At 34.6% G+C, this 22,991-nt stretch overlaps 4 protein-coding genes and 1 long non-coding RNA gene across 8 annotated transcripts; 1 reads left to right on the plus strand and 4 right to left on the minus strand.

Annotated features, from left to right (window-relative positions):
- Positions 1 to 1,439: 1,439 nt before the first annotated feature.
- LOC112497527 (uncharacterized) lies at positions 1,440 to 1,976 on the minus strand. The gene is made up of 2 exons (XR_003064332.2): positions 1,856 to 1,976; positions 1,440 to 1,720 (listed from the first exon to the last, which is right to left on the minus strand). It is a non-coding gene; the product is annotated as an uncharacterized LOC112497527 (long non-coding RNA).
- A 2,381-nt stretch (positions 1,977 to 4,357) lies between these two features.
- On the minus strand, positions 4,358 to 5,244 carry LOC102611845 (mitochondrial import inner membrane translocase subunit TIM23-3). The gene has a single exon (XM_006471846.4). The coding sequence runs from the start codon at positions 5,062 to 5,064 to the stop codon at positions 4,504 to 4,506; it is 561 nt and encodes a 186-aa protein (XP_006471909.2). The 5' UTR covers positions 5,065 to 5,244; the 3' UTR covers positions 4,358 to 4,503.
- Positions 5,245 to 10,253: 5,009 nt separating this feature from the next.
- On the plus strand, positions 10,254 to 12,797 carry LOC102612135 (trihelix transcription factor GTL2). The gene is made up of 2 exons (XM_006471847.4): positions 10,254 to 10,857; positions 11,237 to 12,797. The coding sequence occupies exons 1-2, from the start codon at positions 10,415 to 10,417 to the stop codon at positions 12,642 to 12,644; spliced, it is 1,851 nt and encodes a 616-aa protein (XP_006471910.2). The 5' UTR covers positions 10,254 to 10,414; the 3' UTR covers positions 12,645 to 12,797.
- Positions 12,798 to 15,788: 2,991 nt separating this feature from the next.
- Positions 15,789 to 17,406, minus strand: LOC102612437 (putative phytosulfokines 6). 2 transcript variants are annotated; one of them, XR_003064514.2, is made up of 4 exons: positions 17,256 to 17,406; positions 16,966 to 17,074; positions 16,685 to 16,761; positions 15,789 to 16,554 (listed from the first exon to the last, which is right to left on the minus strand). XR_003064514.2 is itself a non-coding variant. In XM_006471848.4 (3 exons), exons 1-3 carry the CDS (start codon positions 17,063 to 17,065, stop codon positions 16,444 to 16,446), a joined length of 288 nt encoding a protein of 95 aa, XP_006471911.1. In that variant the 5' UTR covers positions 17,066 to 17,230; the 3' UTR covers positions 15,789 to 16,443. The 2 variants fall into 2 exon arrangements, 1 of the variants encoding a protein (XP_006471911.1); XM_006471848.4 differs by lacking the exon at positions 17,256 to 17,406 and having other exon boundaries at positions 16,966 to 17,230.
- Positions 17,407 to 17,956: 550 nt separating this feature from the next.
- On the minus strand, positions 17,957 to 22,883 carry LOC102612949 (uncharacterized). 3 transcript variants are annotated; one of them, XM_006471850.4, is made up of 7 exons: positions 22,679 to 22,880; positions 22,463 to 22,532; positions 22,147 to 22,213; positions 20,869 to 21,208; positions 19,526 to 20,563; positions 19,042 to 19,191; positions 17,957 to 18,921 (listed from the first exon to the last, which is right to left on the minus strand). In XM_006471850.4, the coding sequence occupies exons 1-7, from the start codon at positions 22,703 to 22,705 to the stop codon at positions 18,487 to 18,489; spliced, it is 2,127 nt and encodes a 708-aa protein (XP_006471913.2). In that variant the 5' UTR covers positions 22,706 to 22,880; the 3' UTR covers positions 17,957 to 18,486. The 3 variants fall into 3 exon arrangements, with proteins under 3 accessions (XP_006471913.2, XP_024952278.2, XP_006471914.2); XM_006471851.4 differs by having other exon boundaries at positions 18,613 to 18,863; positions 22,679 to 22,883; XM_025096510.2 differs by lacking the exon at positions 22,463 to 22,532.
- Positions 22,884 to 22,991: the final 108 nt, after the last annotated feature.

Genomic DNA, 22,991 nt, shown 5'->3' on the forward strand with positions numbered 1-22,991 from the left:
AAAGATGGTTTTCTCTTAAATACTTGGTAATTAATAAATATTTTTAAAAAACTAATAACTTACGTAACTTATTTAAAACAATCCGATAAATTTTACTTACACACAAACACTCAATAATAACTATCCTATTCAATTTAATAAGGGCAAAAGAGGATAAATAAATAAATAAATAAAATTGGGCGTTACATGTTCTCTCTATTGTGGCTGTAGAAACTAAAAGAACGGAACTATTTGATAATTTAACTGAGATTATTTAAAAATTTATTAATTTTTCTTTTAAATAAAGAAGAGTTTTTTTTTTTCAGTGGGGGCTTGAGCCCCCACTAGTCCTACACTACATCCGCCTCTGCCAACCCACCCCAATCCCTATATATATAAATATTTTTTAATTTTTGTTCAATAAAATTTTTGTTTTATCAACTTCAATGTTGGTTAATAATTTTTTTTACTTTTACCTATTATAAAAAGGTTATAAGTAAAAGCAAACCTTATATTATAATTCTTATTTATCCTTAAAACATTATTATGTTTTCTTTTCTCTCAATGTGCTGCTCTCTTCACATATTTTTTTTGTTTTGATATTATTTTAAAATATTGTTTCAAGCTTTTAGAGATTTTTTTAAAATAATTTAAATACTTTATAATATAGTAATGATTTTATTTAAGTCTTTAATTTATGATTTACTAAAACCATTTATCAATATCTACTATAAAATAAGTAAATGGGAAATATGGCGGGGATGAAGAAATCATTCGCCACATAGGGATTCCCTATTCCCACTTCGCTAAATTTATTGAGGGATGGGGTGGAAAATGAAGGCGAAATTTTTAATGGGATAGGGCACCCCACCCCATCCCTTTACCATCCCTAAATTAAAATAAAATACAATCAACAATTAAATTAGAACATTTAGAAGTTCATGGATGATTTTAATCATCAATTTGATAATTTGCATGGTTTTTAAGGGAGAATTTGATTATTGATTAATTAACAATGTATTTGGTAAAGGATTTGCATAATTACTTGTTAAACAATTACGGAAATCTCAATAATTTCTTATTATTTTGGTGATGGTCATGTTAGTAATTTTTCAATAAATGCAGAAAGGATAAGGTAATGTTGTTTAAATTAGAAGATGTTGGAAGCTGTATTCTTGTATCAATGCTCTATCAAATATTCAATATATCTTCGATTAAAGATAGAACCATAGGAATCATGACAGTATTTGAACTTGGGCAAATCAACTAGGTTCTTTATTTCTTCATTCTAGCTCTCTTGAACCAAAAAGCTGGTTCTACCATGAATCTACATAAAACAATTTCTGAACTCAATCAATTGATGCAAGTTATATACCCAATTAGATTGCTTTACATATAATGATTATTTTGAATTTTGAAAAGGCATTTATCGCAACATCAAAAAGTAAAATGCTATAATCAACTCAAGAAAAAAATAATAATAAATGCAAATTTAGTTTTAACATTCCTTATTCAGACTTGTCGATATTCAACATATGTTCACCAAAATGATACATGCATCATTATCATGTTTCGGAGAGGTGGTCTTGAGAGAATTTTTGGTCTGCAAACTTTCCACTTAGACATTCACATTTTCCATCGATGCACTTGCCACTACCGGGAATTGATCCACACACTTCATCACATATTTTATCATCTTTGCAAGCAACAACAACTTCTTCGGTTGATCCTCTGGGTAAACCTAAAATCAATATTGTTTGATTTCATAATCAGTTAATTTGGAATTGTTAATTTGCAAGAAGCATTTGGAATAAAAACATAGACTTAAAATTTTCTACAAGTAGGACACGAGATAAGTACTGTAACATATACATACCAGAAGAAGCAATTAACAAAAGAACAACCAAGCAAGCCAATTTCAGTTGAGAAATCTTTTCCATTCTCTCAAATTTGTGTAGTATGGAGGAGACAAAAGTGCCAAGGAGTTGGTATTTTATGGTTTCAATATTGGTACATATGAAACATCTAGAAATATATGGTATGTTTAATTCATTACAAAGTGCCGAGGAGTTGGCGTTTTGTAGTTTCAAATTTCAGTAGAGGCATATATGAAAGATCCAGATATTTATGGTATGTCTAATTCATTATTCATTTTCATATCCACAATCATATCCTAAGAAATATATGGCAATTTGTTTGTAGGTTTGGATAGAAGTTATACAAGGAAAGATAGCAAGAAAATAGCCTGGACATGTCCCAAATGGTCTTGATAAAATTTTAGAAAAGATATATATGCAATGTATAGTTGTGATCACCAATATGGCAAGTTATGCAAGGCCAAATGATCCTTGACTCTTGTGATGTTTTTAAATCACACCTCTGTTTTCTTGGAAACTTTCCATATTTATGTGACATGACATTAGGGAAAGGAAGTCTGGAATGCTTTCTCATTTTAAATTCTGCAGTCTGCAAAGCTTAATGTAGAAGCCCATCGGCTTCTTTCTGCAGTCTGGTTGATAATGTCCATATGGGCCTTTGGGCTGATATTAATAGTGATCATAACGAGCGTTTCCCCTACCCAGGGAGGACTGGGGCTGGCAAAAATTCTCTTGGGGACGGATACTTTCGGGGATTTTTTTCATTCGAGGAGGATACGAGGATAATTTTATACCTAATTTTTTATTCGGGGAGGAGACGGGAAAAATTTTTTACCCAATTTTTTATTTGGGGAGGGGACAGGGATGAGGTGGAATCCCCATCCCCTACCCATTTTTCCATTTTAATTTTTAATTTTATTTTTATTTTTAAAATTACTAATAAATAAATAACAAAATTATAAATATTGTTAAAAATAATAAATATCAAAATATTTATATTATTAAATGCTAATAGGTATCCTACATTAGCTCGAATTGCTAGAGATATTTTGGCAATTCCAATTACAACAGTTGCTTCTGAATCAACTTTTAGCACCGGTGGTAGAGTTGTGAGCCCACACCGTAACAAACTTCATCCAAGCACATTGGAGGCCTTAATGTGCTGTCAAAGTTGGTTACGAGCTTACAATAATAGTATGAGTTTATTTTACATTATGATTATATTATACAGTTATTAATATTTGCACTTATAAGTTACTTTACTTATATTATTTTCATTGTTTTATAATTATTTTAATAATTTATATTTTGAATGTGACTTTGTAATGGATCAATATTAATGTAAGATATATTTTGAACTTTATTTTTATCTGAATTTTTTATTTTAATATGATTAATTTAAAATCGAAAATAAAAATAATGTATTAGACTATTAGTTATCCAGGGGCCCTCGGGGATCCCTGTTATTATTCGGGGAGGAGATGGAGATTCTTTCAAGTAATTCTGACAGGGACAGGGACATATGCAAAATATCGGGGATGGGTATGGGGAGATTGGTCCCCTCCCCTCCCCTCCCCATTGTCATCCCTAGGGAGGACAAAACAACATGCGTAAACAAGAATCCAGCACAATCAACTCATTTTCATTTTCATTTTCAGTTGAAATAGCAGTAAAAGAAATGAAGGCCCCTCTAATCAATTAACCCACAACGACAGGTCATCACATTCCAGGGCAACAATTACTGAAAACAACTAAACATCCAAATTCTTCTTATCATATATTCAAGGATGACTATCCAAAAAAAAAAAAAATATTATTATGTATCTTTGCAGTCTCAACTCCTATAGTCTTCAAGTTGCCTACAAAAGAAAACATCCTTAAGAAGCAGATCACTGTCTTAACCAGCATAGCGTCTAGAATGAAGAATATAATCGTCAGCCCTCCGTTATTATTAGGTTTGCATTATGAAAACCATGAAGTCTTTTGAAATTCAAATACTCCACCAACATCGTTAGTACACTTTTTGAAGTATCACACTCTGCCACTGGTTCTATCCCGTACGACCCTGAAATCCTCTAAATTTACCATTGATTCCCAACCTCCCCCATCCATTCTCAATATGAGAAACAGGTCACTCCCTTAATCAATATAGGGTCTAAAACAAAGAGTACAATGTTTAGACCTCCATTACCATGTTAGCATGCTACTCACACCAAAAGTAAAAGCATGAAGCCTTTAGACATACTCCATCACAAACTTGATTCCCGAATTCACATTAATTCACAAACAAGAAAACGAAGATTATGAGTCTATGACCAAAAAGGAAAAATCACACTACATATGTAAAAACATCCAAGAGTGAAAAACAGTTGATCGCGTGAAAAATCTCTGAACAGAGCAAGTTCAAGTAAAGAGCCGGAATTACAATCAACTCCTTAAGATAAAATAGTCCCTACCTCCAGAGATTAATAATTCAGCAATCCATCAAACGAAAACCAAAATAACTCAATGACAAATAAAGGTTTCCATTAGAAACATAAAATATGAACACAACAGAACAAAGGCCTAGTCGACAAATTTCATCAAATAGAAACCATAAGAACAGCTAAAACCCTAAAACCCCCACTAGAAAAAACCCAATTTTCACTCAAATAGGCACATATCTCTTCACAGCCTGCTTCCCAGCCACAGCCGCCGCAGCCGTGATACCACCGATAGCCCCAGCAACTGCCGCTGACCTCAACCCACCGGCGGCCCTATAAATCGCCCCAGTACCCAAACCAGCCGCCACAGTGTTCAACAAATCATCAGAATCCCTCAAATAAATCAGCCCACTTTCCATCCCAGCGAAAATCAACCCCAAAACACCCAACGAGTTCCCAAATCGCCGACCCACTTGGCCGCCGGAGTTGAGAACCCGGTTAACTCTCAGCTTGAGGGAATCCGACGGCTCCGCCTGGCGCAAGCCCTCGACGGATCCCTTGATTGCGCCCAGGACGGCGCCGGATAAGTAACCGGAACCCGTGTAGTATTGAAGATTCTCGCCCCATGATCGGCGAGAATTGAGGGATTCTTCGTGAAAGAGGAATTCAGGGGATGTGGGGAGATTGTAGAGGTTTTGGATCGGAACGTCGAATTGCTGGTAAGGATGGTATTGGCGGTAATTGTGTTCTTTGTTAGGTGTTTGATTTGATGACGAGTCAGCCATTGGCGAGATTCTTGATGAATGAAAGTTTTACTTTTTAGGGTTTTAGAGAGAAAACAGGGGCTGGGTTTTGTTTAGTTTAGGGTTTAAGGAGAGAGAATTAAAAATAAAGAAAGAGAAGGATGGCTTTGGAAGAAGCATCGAGTTGACTCATTCAAGGTTTATGAGTTAGAAAAATCCTGGTTAAGAACTTAAAAATCTTTAGGGGCTGTTTGGGCATCAGCTTCTCAAACAAGCCAAAAACACCCTTTAAACTGTGACAATGGGCGTATATAGTGGTTTGCCTCCAAACACATTCTCAACAACAGAGCAACCCAATGGGTTGAAGTTTTCTGGGCTAGACCGCAAGAATGGCTCCTAAAACTTTTATGTGGAGCCCATCACTTGACTGGGACATTCTGATTGAACCCAAAAGAATTGTCAATGAACCCACCCTTTACATTTTTAAGGACATGGAATAAAATCAATCCTTATAATACGAGATTATCTGTTGCATCGTTATGATTTTATTTTGATCAAGAGGTAGAAATCGCGTTTGGATTCTGCTTTTAGATTAATGTTTGAAGTATCATTTTCATTTGAGAATTAATAATTAACTACAAAATTAAAGACAAATCATTTGATCATTATGAAACCTCGATACGTAAAAGTTAATTTATTGGACTCTCATTCTATTTGCACTTTTTACTTTTGGTGGCATAGTTAGATTTAATTTTTATTTTATTGTAGTTGAATTTTACAAACTACATCGTGGTTATAAAATTACATTGAAATCAAGGTTTTTAAATTTTTATAACTCTCCTACGACTTTGCTCTGTAAGTTCTTCATTTCTTCCTTACCAAATCTTTACGAGTGAAATTTCATTTTCTTTTTTGTTTTTTTTTTCAGCCTCCCCCGCCTCATGAGTTGAGGATAGTTGTTCTATTTCAGTTTTCTCCTCCTTTGGGAGTGAGGATGGTTGGTGTGTGCCCATCGAAATCTTACTCTATGATGGTAATAATATTGGTTCGTTGTGTTTTTTTCGTGAATAAGTCTTTAAGTTTTAAATCTAGAGTCTATGAATCTAGATTTGTCAAATTAGAGGACAATATTTACAGCAAATATATATATTTTGACATTAGTTGGAGAACCTAACTATATTGGTGGAGATTAAATTAAAAGAGCCAAGAGAATTTTGAATAGAGCATGGAACTCGAATCATATGTGCACTGTAAATGAAGGTATTTACTTAATATGTACAAGTGTTGCTCTCTATTCTTCACTAAAATTTTATCGGTCAATCCAATTTATCGCTCTAATAGGTCTCAATATTTTGATCTTCGTAACGTTCTGTTTCAAAAAAGGAAATTATTATCACTATTCCATACTATTAAGTATTTATGCATTTTATTTTGTAAGTTAGTGAATCAACTCTACGTCTCAAGTTTTTGTACAACTATTTCGAGATCATCTGCTCATCGGATCAGGATCCTATCTTTATCTGAGTAAGTGCTATTAATATGATTGGTGGTTAATAAATTAAAAAGAAAAAGTAGATAAATCGTAATCATACACTAATATTACTAAAATACATGCTGTACAAGATCTGTAAAAAATCATAAATGCTCAGATTAAGAGAGGATCTCAATCCCTGCTCATTGCCCTTGATACCGCCTCATAAAATGAAACTATTAACTAAACTATTTGTGACGAATGTTGGTTGTTGGCGAATTTTACTAATCCCTATTTATGAATCAACGCCAACAAAAGAATTAAGCACTTATTATAACAACAACAAAAATAAAAATAAAGAAAAAAAAACTATACAACCTGTAATCACAACTAAACCATAAATTCGACTTTCCGGCATCTAAAATTACCCATTTCTAAACATGCATAAATGGCTCTCCCAAATGCCATTTACGAGCAACAAATAATAAATTGAGAGTAGCAAGAGATAGTGGAAAACGGGAGGGAAAAGAAAAAAGGTAAAGAAAGAAAGAAATGGCTCGAATCGAAAGTGCTTCAATTTGGTTAATTTTTGCAGTACTTTCGGTTTTGAGCAACGAGATCCATATTGCCGAAGGAAATAAGATATACAATGATTGTCGCCATTATTGTAAAAATGATTTGAAAAAAGATGCTCTTACCTGCTGGATTTGGTGTAACATGAGATGCATGCCTTCACTTGGCAATGACTGCCTTGAAATTGGCGCCAGAAGTAAGTTCATTTTCTCAAAATTTATCTGCAATTCCCTTTTTTTCCTTCATTTTTCAGGGAAAAGAATAATTACACCCTCCTGATTGAGTGAAATGGTTGCGAGAATTGCAAAAATGGTCATGCAAATTTCTTTTTAGATAATTTTATTTAGATTATACACTTAGGTCACTATAGTTGAAGGGTACAATTATCCGAAAGAGATCATTTATGACTGTTTTTAAAACAAAGCAGTCTCCATGATCATTTTGTCAAATTGGAAGGTGTTGCCGTCGTCTTCTCTAATTATTAGTTTAGATTTTGTACTTGAATTTTATGGTTGAATTTTTTTTTTTTTTTTTGGTACAATTTTAAATTTTTAACCCATGCTCTTCCTGAAATCGAATGCGGGTGCCTAGCAAGAAAAAAAGAATTTTTTTTGAAGAATGAAATTGAATGTATAACAACAACTTATTGTTTTTCTTCTTTTTGTCTTTGATGCAATAGAATCCAAAGCGAAAGGGGGTCCAAAACTGGCAGAGCCGCCGGCGTCACCAGAAATAAAGTCGATAGCACAGAGCCCATTGCCGCAGTTCTTTGAAGCAATGGAAAAGAATGCCACAACGCCCGAATTTAAACAATATCTAGATGCAATGGTTCCGAGTCTCCCGAGTTCACCGCCAATACCTCGCAAAATCTAAGGCTAAGGAAATTAACTTGAGATTGGCAAGAAGAGGAGATGGGCCAACAATCAATTGTTTTACGACTTGCACCGCACCCAATTTTATATTTTCTGAAATTCAAATGGGTGTAATCTGTGAAATTCTGTCTTTATTTTTCGAGTAACACAATTGTTTGATATGAAGGATGGGGTTAAATTTTGTAAAAAATTATAGTTGATATTATGTTTTCAATTCTAAAAATGTTTGTGACTGATTAATGTTTGAAAAAAATATATCAAGATCACATTTTATTCGTGTGAAATTTGGTAGCAACTCGGAATGCTAATTAATTACATTTTTTCTGCTCTCCTTCCTATAGCTAAGTTGCTTGAATCGTGATATCAATCTGAGTTTTTCTATGAAAATTGAACAAAACATTCATATTCTCCTAAGAAAAATGAGATTCCCATTAAAACAGAACTAGTTAAAACGAATGTTATTTGGTTGAGATAAAATTATAAATGAATTAATCCTTATTAATTAACTCTTGACCATTGTAAATTAGATCATTTTCTATCGACAGCTACAAATCAATTTAAAATAATATTTTTGTAGTAATGATTTTTTGGGGGGGGGGGTGTTTGAAGAGGACACAAAAATCTTCATAACTTGAGATGCTTTAATTAATAAAGATTATTTTGACATTTGGAAGGACATTCATCTCAAAACTAATTTGCAAATTTTAAAAAATGAATATGTAAAATAAAATAGTATAATCTTGTTTTTAAAGGTCGGCTTGTTGGGAGCTGGTGCATCAATCATTAGGCATACACTATGTAATAACCAAATCCTTAAAAATCGACTTATAAAAAGAGGAAATTCAAATAGTACTTACAAGCTCCCATGTCCGGCCTTAAATTAGTGGTGTGGGGTATTGAATCTTAACACTGGATTGGTACCGATAAAGTTTTTATAGTTCGATCTACACAATATGTACAAATATTATCAGTAATATTAAACTGTCTTTTAAAACGATGATATTCTTAATAAGATTCTTATACTTTTTTTTTTACCACGAGGTATCCTGAGGAGGGCCTCTAACTGTGTAGAAATTTCCGCTCGAACCGAGAAGCACAGATTCTCCCAACAAAAACACAAAGGTGACTTCCCTGCGAATAAGATTCTTATATTTTTTTTTTACCACGAGGTATCCTGGGGAGGGCTCCAACTGTGGGAGACACCTTGAAGCCCGTACCACAACCCAGATTAGAAGTTCTCGCTCGAACCAAGAGGCACAGATTCTCTCAACAAAGGCGACTTCCCTGCGACTCGAACTGGGAAGCAAACCAAGTCAAACCACTTAAGGGGACTCCATTACCAGTGGAGTCAATACTTTATTGATAATAAGATTCTTCTACTTTGATATACAAGTTATGTACAAATATGTCGGTGATATTAAACTATCTTTAATTTAAAATTACGATTAAAAAGTTATGGTCACTGTTTCATATTTTTGAAAGCAAAGATTGGTCATAATTTAGCGTAAATTTATGTGTAGCAAAAACATACACAATGTTATTTTTTTTTTCTTACAAATTAAATTATTGGATTCAGATAGATGAACGCCCCAAAGAATTGAAGTAAGCTTTTAAAACTCTGAAGTTACACAAAATAAATAACTAAATAATTAAAGTGTGTTTATAATAAATTCAACCATCATCATCATCATTGTTTAATTTTTTTTTTCTTTTTCCCCTTAATATGAAATACCCAGAGCTTGATCGCTAGCTTTTTGGCAATATTCCCTTTGCTAGACCACTTTGCTGCAAAATTGTGTAGACGCTTAAAATGCCCACTAATAATTTCAAGCGATGTGATGTCACATTATTATCCTCAAATGGTAAAGGCCGGCCCCACTGGGTCCCCCAGAAATTGATGATCAGGAGGCTGTACAATGCCTCACTGTTAGCCCCGCAGAAGCATGTGAAAATTCCTCTCCCTCTTCCTTAAATAAAATTGGTCCCATTCTCTGCATGTCTTCACGTGTCCTGCCATCCCCATTGCCGTTAATTTACACCATCACCAGCCTCAGCAGCTGCTGCATAGGATTCTAAGGACCCATGAATTTGATACCCAAAATATCAAAAATAAAAAAATGGGAAAAAAAGAATCATTTACAAGTATCATTTTCAGACATCCAATTAACCCCCACTCTCGATCTTGGCAAGTGAGATGCATGCTCCAATTATACAAAACAACACCCATGTAGCTTCGATTCAAACAGTGACATAGAGAGTTCACACTTCGCGGTGTCTTTACGATAAGACAAAGTTCTTGATAAATGAAGAGACGTATAGATAGATAGACAGAGATTGATAGAGAGAGAACATAGAACATTAATTTGCAAATTCACACACAGTGACTTTCATTGAGCAAAGAGGGGTAAGAAAGAAAAGAAAAGCGAAAGAAAAGAAGAGAGGAAAATTAATAAAATTAGTACACAAAATTAACACCATGTTTGATGAAGTGCCTGCAGACCAATTGCACCAATTCATAGCAGCAGCTTCGAGGGCATCAGTAGTGCCCTTTCCTCTTTCTTTCTCTACTTCATCTTCTTCGTCGTCTCTTCATCTTCATCATCACCACCACCATCATCATCATGGCAGCTCACCTTTCCCTGCTAGTTTTGATCCTTTTAATAGTACTACTACTTCACAACAAGTGCAGCAACCCCATCAGTTATTGCACTCGTTGCAGCAGCAGAAGATTAATGAAGAGAAAGAAGAGAACAGAAGCAGCAGCAGCAGCTTGGTTGGTATGAATTTGGAGGTTGTTCAAAGAGAGGGATTGATTCAAAAAGATCCAGCTTGGTCACTTGACGAACTAATTGCACTGTTGAGGATCAGATCTAGCTTGGAGAATTGGTTCCCAGAACTCACTTGGGAACACGTTTCAAGGTACAAACACGTATATATATGTATGTATGTATGTATGCGATTCTTTTTCAATATGTTAGGGTTTACATATGATGAATTGTTTATGTATATTCGTGTTGCACAGTTGCAGTGTCTCTTCAAATCATCATGAAATTTTGTGACTTGAATTATTGATTGTTTAGTGACAGTGCTTTCTTTTTGAATTGGGATCTTCAGCAAAAAAATAAATAATAATACTAATATGAGATAGGAGAGAGAGTGTGTGTTTATTTAAAGAAAGCAGTCCTGCATATTTTATTTCATAATTGAAAGTTGTATAATAGAGGGTATTAATAAATGCCGATGCTCATATGGGTGGTTTTGGTTTTATTCATTTATGTCGTGTGTGTTGTATGCGAAGGAGGCTCGAAGAGCTTGGGTACAAGAGGAGTGCTGAAAAGTGCAAGGAAAAATTTGAAGAGGAGAGCAGAAACTTCAGTAACATTAATTACAACAAGAACTATAGGACATTGTTTAGTGAATTTGATGATGAGGAACAAGAGCTTTATCATCGTGGACAAAATTCTCCTCATGGTCATAATGTTGCTGATGAAGCAAACGAAAAGTTGGATCAACAACAACCAAGAGAAGAAGAAGAAGAAGTAGAAGAAGGAGACAAGATCATGGAACAAGAAGCTGAACATCCAAGAAATGATCAAACGGTTGCAAACAAATCATCATGTTATCATCACCAGGATAAAGAGAAATTATCAAAAGGGAAGAAGAAGAGGAAATTTAGAGAGAAGAACTTTGAGAGGTTTAAGGGGTTTTGTGAAGACATTGTGAAGAAGCTGATGGCTCAACAAGAAGAGATGCATAACAAGCTGATTGAAGATTTGGTGAAGAGAGACGAAGAGAAGGTTGCAAGAGAAGAAGCTTGGAAGAAGCAACAGATTGATAGGTTTAACAAGGAGCTTGAAATTAGGGCTAGTGAACAAGCAATTACTAGTAACAGACAAGCAACTATAATCAAGTTCTTAACAAGATTCTCATCATCCTCCTCCTCGTCATCATCATCAACAAGTGAAGAAAGTGGAGTTAATAAGCATAAGGTACCAAACTATTCAATTCCTAATCCTCTCACTACATCTAGTTCCTTAATTCTTGCTCAAAACCCAAATCAAACTCAAAACCCTAGATCAAATCTTGCTCCAACCAGCGTTCCAAAAAAGCAAACTTCATCAACAATAGCCATAAGTCCGCAAAACCCTAGTTCCGCCGCTACCCAAAACAAGCCATTAGCACCCACTTCAACTCCAATACAAAATAGTGACTCTCAAAAGCTTATAACATCCGATGGCAAAGATGACATAGGCAAAAGATGGCCAAGAGATGAAGTGTTTGCATTGATAAACTTGAGGTGCAATCTCTACAACAATGGTGAGGACAAGGAAGGAGCAGCATCAAGGGTTCCTCTATGGGAGAGAATCTCACAAGGGATGTCAGAGTTGGGTTACAAGAGAAGTGCGAAGAGGTGCAAAGAGAAATGGGAGAACATAAACAAGTACTTCAGAAAAACAAAGGATGCCAACAAGAAGAGGTCAATTGACTCTAGGACATGTCCTTATTTTCATCAATTGAGCACTTTGTACAATCAAGGCACACTTGTAGCACCCTCTGATGGGACGGAGAACCGCCCGGCCGCTTTACCGGAAAACCATCACAGCTCTTCTCAAGGTGGTAATTCTAGTACTCATTCAACAATGCCTGTTGCTCAGGGTGAGAAAAATTTGGTTCAAGTATCTCCAGCTTTAGATTTCGAATTTTGAATTTTAAATTTGCAAATTTTTTTGTGAGTGCATTTTGCTATCTAATAATATAGATAGTCCAGCAGTTTACTGAATTAACATATTAGACAGTACATTTTATTGATCTTTTTTTAATTTTTTTATTGTTATAAATAATATATTTGGCTTGAAGGATATATGTTGATTGAACTTGTGATGTAGTGAGCACCGACAGTACAAGAAAATTAAGTAATAATTTCAGAATTGCAGCCATTTTTGTTTAAAATTTTCTATTTCAAGACATGTTGTAATTTGCTACATGTGAGAAAATACATTCTTCAGAAACATAATATTTCAATGATTCTTACCAAATAAAATAAACAATTTCGAAGAAAATTTTGGAATTTTTTTTTTAATCCAAAGGAATTGAAATGGGTTTTTAATTGATTCAGTAAATTGTAACACCAAAGCAATGTCTGAACTTTGAAATAGAATCAAGGAGCATTGTTGAAATAAGAATCAAGGCACATTTAGAACTGGCAAAGGCTATTGCCACTCCAATTTTATTTTCAGATCTTAGAACTTAGCCTTATTATGTTTCTGAATAACTAAGAAGGAGATGCAGGAATTTTATATCCAGAAAGCACTTACTATTATCACCGTTTTGAAGATGACGAAATGATCAGAAGTGATTGTATATGACTGAAAATATACACACACACACGCGCATGAGCTTATGATAGCCCCTTGAAGAAGATTATAAACATATAGACAAATGTCTTAACCTAGGTCTTCCAATCTTATTTGGATTGATATAAATGAATATCAAATGCTCTTCTTTACACATATTCAAATTAAAAAAAAAAAAGACAAAATCCTGAAAGAAATAAAGTAATTCTGCAACTGTTGGTTTTTATTATTTGAAGTCTGAATATTAATTATTTTTAGACATTTAAAATTTTTAGTTTGTGTGTTTTCTATAACCTATCTTATTATAAAATATTGAAGTCAAATTGAAAAAGTTAAATAATTTTTATTTTTATTTGGATGGCAAAATATACTCTTATATTCTCTCTTAAGTAATTACCCCATTAAATACATTTATTTCCTATTCTATAAATTCATTTGATTATTTTCTTTTATTTATCAACTTCCCATGTCATCGTTTGGCGTGTGCAGCATATTCAACCATTATTTTTTTTTTTAACATGAATGAGAATTTTAAATATAGCAGGACTTTAGATAGGTGAGTTTTATAACATATCCATCTCTTTGTGCTTATAATTACTAAAAATAACATTATAAGAAATATATGTATATATATATATATATATTAATGTTAAAAATACATGTGTTAGATATAATTTTTATTTTTATGCTTTTTAAAGTACACATTATTAATTTTTTTTACTAATAAAATAATGTATTTATAACTTGTCGAGCGTTTAATAAATAAATGTGATATTCATAATATTTAAAAGGGTAGATATGTCAAAATATTATATTTCAAAAATTTTCTTTTTAGAAAACAAACAACTTAACACTTACATTTAGATATTATAAAAAATAAATAAATACTGAGAATCATTAAAACTTTAGCTAAATGCACACTTATTCAGATTTCTCACCAAAAAAAAAGCTACATAACTTTATTGAAAATTAAATTAAATTTATTTATACAAATTGTTTTTCCAATCTCAAACTTTATTAGAACGAAGTAACGCTGTGAATTAATCTCATCAAATGTCTCAAAATTTTATTATATTCTCTTAGCTAATGGCTTCTGCTGATTAAGATTTAAGACTTGCAAGCAAAATATGACCAAACAAGAAGTCAAAATTTCAAGTTAAATTAAAAGAGTGGAAACAGCAAAATTACAATAAATTCATCTGTACGACACATTTTGTTTTCTACCACACGATACATTGACAACACACACGGGTACATGACACAACGCATTTTAATCTCTTGCGAAATTTGGGACCCACCCACATGATCGAGAGATATCAAAACTGGGCCGTTCGTTTGTCTTTTTACATCAGAGATCGAGGCTCCGCATGGGGTCCCTCGTTTTATTATTATTTATTTTTGGCTTGCAGAGATTCCTTGATTCAACGCCAACCACACATCAACGTCACATGTGATGGTCTTTCCAAGATCATCACAGATATATTGTAAGTAGCCAGCAGAAGTTAAGGACTTAAGGTGGTACACGTGCATCATCACGTGGGGCCCAGTCTTTGTTTTCAATCAGACGGCTCAGAACGGGTGGGTTTTTTTTTTTGTTGTTGTGTGCAGTGTGCTTGTTGGATTCTGAAAAGTCAACATGATCAAAGTGGTATCTGTTTTGGCTTATTCTTTTTATTTTATCCCTTTTATTTATTTATTTATTTTTAATTTTTACACTTGTGGTAATTAGAAAAGTGTTTACTTGTTTACTTCCACTCTTTGTTTTTAAACCCTAGGGTAAGTTGACTTTACAAAGTCTCGGTTGAATAATAAGTAAGGGTCAAAAGAAGTTTTATTTTTGCTTAAAAAATTTAAAAAAAAATTATAAGTTGGGTCACATTATCTCAGCCCAAAACTAAACAGCTGAGGCCTTTGATAGAGAAGATCCAAAAGTTATTGATTTGAAGTTGGGCTTTTTGTCTTTTTGGTCCATTTTGTTTGATCATGCTCCACTAATAGGTTAATTTGGAATAAATGCTCTTTTAGTTTTACAGCAAATTTATTATCAAGTTAATCTCTGTACGTTCTTAAAAATTAGTCAAAATATTCTTATTGTGTGTGTTTTTCCTTTAAAATATATTTAATTATTATCTATATTTCATCTGTTGTATGCAGAATTTATTTAAATTTAATTTGTATATTCTTTTATTGTTTAACTTATTGAACAAAATCAATAGGTATATTTTGAAAAATAATTTAATTTTATGCATTGTCAAACGAAGTTTAGATTCCTTTTCTTACGCATTATCATTATAAATTTTTATTTGTCATTGATCATTCAAGACAACAACTCTAGTAAGAATTTCCTTCTATTGCTTCAAATCAATTTCGCAATAAGGACAACAAAGTTTGTAATGCATCATAAGTAATATAATTAATTATTTCATATGTGACAAGTATAGTTAAATTTAATATAATTATCATTTATATATTTATTTTTCAAAATAATTGAACATATGATATAACATTGTTTATTTATTAAATGATTGACGTGATACATTCGATACATTCTAAAATTTCTTAGGATGAATTCAAAAGACATCAAATTTTAGAGAACATTTTACTGACGATGAGTGGAGATTTGGGGGTAAAAAAAATCTAATTTTAACTTTTTAGGGAGTACAAAATTGGAGAAGGCAGTACCTGATGAGTTAAAGGAATTATTGGCGAAATGGGCATGTAAGTGATTTAGCTGAAAATGGGTGATATCATATCATGCATTGAAAAACTCCCAATAAGTCAAAAGTAATTGCTGTTGAAATCTGTCGCAAAATTCACTGAGCATAACCTCCAACTGTCTATTTAATTATTAATCTAAGTGCATTTATTTCCTAAACCCAAAATTCACCAACTTATTTCTTGAGAGGGAAGCATCTATCATATCAGCTTTTAGTTTAAACCTTCTCTTCTTCAGCTGTAGTCTTATTGTTGCTACAAAAGGACTTGGCTATATATGCATAGACACCATCAGATCAAAGAAAGAGTAGACACAACATATAACTTACATGATTATATCACAAGAGAAAAGGGAACCTGAGACTCAATATTTATTCAGAAACTAATAAAGAGTAAGTTGAGTGATATATGGTTGAAGCCTTGAAATCAATTAGCCTCAAGGCTTATGATGTTGGGTGTAGATGTAGTCCAAGTGAGCCTCTGAAATGATTCTTCTCTTCATGCATTCTTCATCTCCATTCTCACATGTCTCCATTCCCATTATCTGCTGTTTATAAATTCCCCAAAATAGCAAATGAATTAATGATCTGTTTTCTCAAAAGCAGTAAGAATATGTGTGCGTGTGTGTACATGGAGAGAGTTCATATTTGCTTAAAGATCAAGTAATGGAAGTATACATTCATTGATTCAATTTCCTCCATCTCTTGAAGAGAAACTTCACCACTAAGTTCCTTGAACTTTTTTTCCTCTTGTCCTGGAAAAAAAAGAGGGAAAAAAAAAAGCATCTGTTAGTTAGTTCAACTGATAAAATTTCTTATAAGTTCAAACGTTATTTGTATGATTAGGGTTTTTCAGGGATTTGATTTATATTCACGTAGTATTTCAAAGGAAAAAAGAAAATCCGAAGACAATCAAACAACTGAAACATGAAGATTGAAGAGGAAGTAAATGAGGTTACCTTGTTTGGTTGCTAAGAAACTAGCAGAAGTTTTTGATTTGCTGAAAATGAGAAGGATGAGGAGAAAAGTACTGAAATGAATTTGAAGGCTGTGCTTCATGATGTCTAGCTGCGTAACACAACACACACAAAAAGAGAGGCGATATTAAAAGGTTTGAATTGAATTGAATTGTTGGAAGTTGAGGAGGTCGAAGAAGAGGTAGCTAGAGGATGGATATAAATACTTGCAAATTAAGAAAGCAACTGATGTAAGTCACATGGGGGGATGTCAAAGAAGGCAATCTATTTACCTTAGCAGCTTCAAAGTGTGACCCAACACTATCCTCTTATAACACTAAGCACCAAATTCCATGCCTGTGTTGTGTGAGAATGATTTATTTGTGAATGAGAGACGCGAACTTTAATTAGCTTAGTCTTTGTCTGCCATAATGGCCCTAGCAAAGTCAGAATGATTTAAGGAACATCAATTCAAAAAATCAGCATAATAGTAGTGATTGATAGTGTTAATAAAAGTCAACCTTTTGGACATGCTCACGGTCACAGCTGCTGCCCATTGTCACCGGTTTTTACTCAAAACACTAAAAACAAACACACCCGTCTGCAACTGCATCACAGTACAAGCAATTCCTGTTATGAGTGGAAACCGCACCTCTTTTTAGTCTTTTTAAAACTATCTTCTTTCCCATCGTACCAAATTCTCAGATTTGGCTTTGTGATTTGCTATCCTAATAGTGATGCATTAAATATTAGAATTATTTGGGGATTATGCTCTTTTGGAAGATTTTGAATCTCTCATCAAAAGATAAATAAATAAACAAAACAATATTAAACAGAAGGTCATTGTTGGGATTAGATTCTGTGCTGCCATATGTTCATTACATTTGCAGAAGAGATAACAGCTACAACCAAATGTACATTTCATACTAGAAAGCTTCTAAAGTTTGTTGCTGCTTCAGAAAAAGCTGGTAAGTGCAAATTACTCCACAGAGAGTTCCTCATAAACCAATATACATTACTAAATGTAAAATAAAAAATAATACACAAAACATTCTAAATTTCACAGTGTACGACACCAACAAACTAAAAAAAACACTGCAATTAACCATCCTCTTCAGTTTCTGAAGCCAAAAAAAATCCGTGAAGACAGTCCTAATTCAAAGTAGCTCCAAGGTAATACATAGGTACCTTTACAATTATTTTGCAGTAAAACAATCAAGATATTCCTCAGTTGTACAAAGAAGTATAAACTAGCCCTATAACAAATGTTCCTATTATATCCCAAAATTGACATTTGTGAAAATCCAATTTGACTTCTGTTAACTGTAATGCTAGATTGGCAGGAGTTGGGGCCATTGTTACCAACCCCCATGGTGGCATAATGGGCATTTCGGACAGGTGCAAGTCTAGAAGCTGACCAAGAACAGACAAAATTTTCATAGGCTAAACAAAAATGCACGGGCAAACAATCAAATAACAGGAGTACTTAAATAAATCCTTGAAGATATTACTAACAGATATTTCTCAGCACTCAATACGAACAGTGCCACTTTCTGATGAAATAAACTTGGGTTTTACTAGCACTTGCTCCAAACATTGGATGATGTCTCCAACCTGGAAATCATGCCAATCACGTATCACAAGTCCACACTCATTCCCCTTCGCTACTGTATCCACATCCTGCTTCTCCCGCTTAAGGGATATGCAAGATCCTTCAAACACAACTTCCCCACTTCTCAGAAGTCTCATGGTTGATGACCTTGTGAAACAACCATCAATAACCCGGCAGCCTGCAATCTTCACATCATCACCCTTGGCCTTGCTCCTTCCTTTAAGCTCAAAGATATTCAGCACTTCAGCCTCACCAGCGACCTGGGTCTCAAAAGTCCCAGGAGCCTTGTCTACTACCAAATTGCCAAAGTCATCCAAAAGGTGATATATTATACTGTGCATCAATATCTACATGCAGAATTAAAAAAATATAAAAATAGTGCCAAAAAAAGTTCAAGCATCTAATTTATCTTCCTCATATAAGAACTGAGGCAGAGTCAAAAGTAAAGAGTACCAGATATCAAGTACCTTTATACCAGCTTGGGTTGCTGCCTGACTGACAGAAGTAGGCGGACTCTTCACATTGAATCCAACTATACATGCCCCACAGGCTTGCGCTAAGTCCACATCAGACTGGGTAACAGACCCAACACCAACATGGACAACATTCACGAAAAGCTGGACCAAAGTTAAAGGGCATACCAAAAAAGATAAGATCAGTGAGCAGGCTGAATTTAAAAGAAAATAAATAATAAATAAAATTAGTGAGTAGAGGCAGTAGTTCTACTTCACAGAGGTTTTCCAAGTATTGTACTGTTCTAAAGAACCAGATTTTTTTTTTGAGGGGGGGGGGGGGGGGGGAAGATATGAATGACCGACTACCCTTGAACATTTTGAGAAACCAAACAGTGATCATCAATCAAAGCACAAATTTACAGGCAGGACTTTGACAGCAACTGAAGAGTGAAAACATCATCAAACTCAGGTGAAAATCCATAAAGAACTCTCATACCTGGGGACTATTTAAAGTTTTCAATGCATCTGTCACCGCTTGGACAGTGCCCTGCACATCTGCTTTTACAATTACTGGCATTTCAGCCCTCTTGGGCACATCTTCCGATGGTTCCAAATTTTCCGTCCTTTCCTCGTTGATCTTCCTTACCCTATCTTTCTCAAATTTCTTTTTCCTCCCTGAACTAAGCATTCTTGCTCGCTCCTCGGAATCCACAACAATAATATCATCACCAGCCATTGGAAGTCCCTTCAGCCCTTCAATCTCAACTGGCATCGCAGGTCTTGCCTTATCTGTTGACTTTCCCACCATATCCCTGATAGCTCTTATTCTTCCCCACTCATGTCCCACAACCACATGCTGCCCACAAACCAAAGTCCCTGCCTTCACAATTGCAGTAGTTAATGGACCTCGTCCCTTGTCAAGCCTTGCCTCTACCACATAAGCTTGAGCAGGCCCATCAACACGTGCCTTTAGATTCATCATTTCAGCCTGAAGAAGCAAAGCCACCTCCAAATCATCCAATCCAGTTTTCTTTACAGCTGAGACTTCAACTACCTGAACCTTCCCACCCCAGTCCTCCAGCTCCAAGCCCTCTGCACCAAGCTGATTCTTTACCCTCTCTGGGTCTGCGGCTGGTTTATCACATTTATTAATTGCAACCACAATTGGTACATTAGCTGCATTTGCATGGGCAATGGCCTCGAGAGTTTGGGGCATCACCCCATCATCAGCAGCTACAACAAGTACAACTATATCAGTGACTGCTGCACCCCTTTTTCGCATCGCACTAAATGCAGCATGACCAGGGGTGTCAAGGAATGTGATTGATGCCCCAGTTGACATGCCAACAACAAAAGCACCCATATGTTGAGTTATGCCTCCAGCTTCCTTGGCCACCAGTGATGTTTGGCGTAAAGCATCTAAAAGTGATGTTTTCCCATGGTCAACATGACCCATGACCGTTACAACCGGAGGCCGTGGTAGAATTTCTGTACCTTCACTGGAATGTATCCTCCTTACATTGAAACCAAGTTCCTGCAAAACCACTCACACTAAGAATTCTCCATTCAACTTAATTTTACTCTTGAAAATCTGCCAGGTGCATATGATAAAATATAGATAATGACTACCCAAAAAAATAAAATAAAATAAAATAAAGCATATACATTGACAGGGTCCTGCTGGCAATATATGATGCAAAACACAAGTGCAGATTTCTTTCTTTTATTTTCTTGAGGGGAATGAAGAATTAGGTAAAAATTTCAGTACAATAATCAATGTGGTGTTTAAAGTTGTATGTAAAAATTATACAATAATTTGCATCCAGGAAGAGGAAATACCATGACAACCAGCTCCGCCACATCGATGCTTAGAGGTTCAAACTCTGAGTCAACCTTTTCCCCGACATTTACAAGAATATCCTGCAGGGTGGTTATTGATGCACCTGATTGCTTTGCAAGCTCAACAACCGCCATGCCTTCAAATATATCGACTGTTTTATCTTGCGAGGATTTAACAGTTTTTTTGGGTTTAGGAGGTACATATGCAGCTTCAACAGGAGGTTTCCCAATTTCCCTTTTTCTAAACTTCCCTTTGTTGCTCTCTCTCCTGGCTGTCTTGAGACCAAATGAGTCCTCATCTCTTCTTCTGGCCAAAAGTTCAGGGCTTGCATGAAAGCACCTAAGTAAGACCGGGAAGTGATTATTTCAACCAGACTAGAGACAACACACTACTACACATTCTTCAGTTATGCAAAGGCAATAAAATAATGCTACTCTGATTTCCTATACCATGACCAAAAAAAAATGCTTGACCAAAGTCCCATTGTCAGAAATTTACATAAAAGAGTCTTCTCTCCCCAGGGAAAAAAAAAAATCCCTCTGACATTTTATAAACATGATTGTTAAATGGCAGTTAAAGATGCATTAGTGGAAGATCACAAGCAAAAGAACAATAAATCTTCAAGAGTCCATTCCCACTACCTGTGGACATTTTTCATGCATGCTTGCAATGACAAGGATCAAACTACATTTGTAGCATTTGCTATTATTATTGAACTGCTAACATTTTAGGGCATCACATTTCAAATGAAGTGGAAGAAAAGGGGTGATAAACTAAATAGTCCTAAACAATAAATCCAATAAATGAAGCCTTTAGCAAATCTACAATTATCATAGATGGCCCTATAGATTCATTAGGGTTGTATCTACATCAAATGCAGCATGAATGTTAAATCATAAAAACAAATTAGATTTACACCTCATAATTTTATTAGTTGCAACTGTAATGCCATGCATTACTAATTTTTCAGCATTGGATGCTATGACTTACAAGTCAATGATATTAAGTATTCAAATCATTTCAAAAGCAATAATGCCAGAAGGGGGATAAATTTTGTATTATATTTCTGTTCCAAGGATAGACAGGCTCAAGTTTTCTTAGCTTCATCAAAGAAACAAAAATCAACAAATGTTGTTTATGCACAAAAATATACCAGACCAAGACATGGACTTCGTGGGAAATGACAATGAAGAAGTTGTGGATAAGCTTATCCTTCCATGGAGTAGTAAAGAAGCAGACATGACAAGACACGAACAAGCAAGAAAGATGGTGCTTACCGTATTAGAGAAACTTTCATTGATACATCATGATAACGCAACCCTTGCAAACACGAGCAGGAAGACTCTGTATCACAAAATTTGAGAAGTGAGAATCTTTGAAAAATCGAATCATGAAATTTTCATCATATAATTGTTGTATGCCCTATAACATTTAAACAAGCATTATTGTATCATATACCTTAAATATGATGCCATCATAAAAGTACCATTTAAATCGCGGTAATGGGGTCGGTTAGTTGGGGTCAAAACATATGATTCACAGTAAAATAGTTGAACCAATCCATGCATATTATCGTTAACTATGCAAGCTTACCTGCTGAAGTAGTGATAGAGCTCGGCGCATACTTTAATGATTTTGAAGCTACAACTCTAGCATTAGCACTCTACAAAATGAAATTCAATTTTATTTACAAACACTGTCGTAGAAAGATAAAATATGAATCAAAATTTAAGAGCAAAACACGCAAAAGAATCAACTTTGTAAAAAGGAAACATCAATTAAGCTTGAAAATTCAAATTCTTTTATTACCCTTTTCAGAATCTGTCTCCAAGCCATTCGCCAATCTGTGTAAAATTTAGTGTATGCAAGGGGAGGGTATCAGGTGTCCATTCAATTAGGATTTATGAATTTGATTTAGACCTTTTTTTTTTTTTTGGGTGAATCGAGGAAGACGACGTACGGGGAATGAGCGAGGGTTTAGGATTTTCTGGGGTATAGGATGGGGAATTCGTTTGGCGAGCTCTGGGCTGATTGCTAAAACAAATGGGTCGGGTCGGGTCGGTCGGTTTCGGATATTAATAAAGAGCAAGAATATTTAATTGGTATTTGCAAAAAAGAATGA

Source organism: Citrus sinensis, chromosome 5 (genome assembly GCF_022201045.2).
Source record: "Citrus sinensis cultivar Valencia sweet orange chromosome 5, DVS_A1.0, whole genome shotgun sequence".
NCBI classification, from domain to species: Eukaryota; Viridiplantae; Streptophyta; class Magnoliopsida; order Sapindales; family Rutaceae; genus Citrus; species Citrus sinensis.

Bases quoted from the DNA above. Each gene is read 5' to 3' on its own strand.
- LOC102612437 (XM_006471848.4), bottom strand. From the start codon at position 17,065: ATGAAGCACAGCCTTCAAATTCATTTCAGTACTTTTCTCCTCATCCTT. The intron at 16,762-16,965 runs GTAACCTCATTT...TTTTTTTTCCAG, and splicing joins TTTCTTAGCAACCAAACAAG to GACAAGAGGAAAAAAAGTTC. The intron at 16,555-16,684 runs GTATACTTCCAT...ATTTATAAACAG, and splicing joins AGGAAATTGAATCAATGAAT to CAGATAATGGGAATGGAGAC.
- LOC102611845 (XM_006471846.4), bottom strand. From the start codon at position 5,064: ATGGCTGACTCGTCATCAAATCAAACACCTAACAAAGAACACAATTAC.
- LOC102612949 (XM_006471850.4), bottom strand. From the start codon at position 22,705: ATGGCTTGGAGACAGATTCTGAAAAGG. The intron at 20,564-20,868 runs GTATTTCCTCTT...GTGGTTTTGCAG, and splicing joins TGGCGGAGCTGGTTGTCATG to GAACTTGGTTTCAATGTAAG. The intron at 19,192-19,525 runs GTATGAGAGTTC...ACTTTGGTCCAG, and splicing joins AAACTTTAAATAGTCCCCAG to CTTTTCGTGAATGTTGTCCA.
- LOC102612135 (XM_006471847.4), top strand. From the start codon at position 10,415: ATGTTTGATGAAGTGCCTGCAGACCAATTGCACCAATTCATAGCAGCA. The intron at 10,858-11,236 runs GTACAAACACGT...TTGTATGCGAAG, and splicing joins ACTTGGGAACACGTTTCAAG to GAGGCTCGAAGAGCTTGGGT.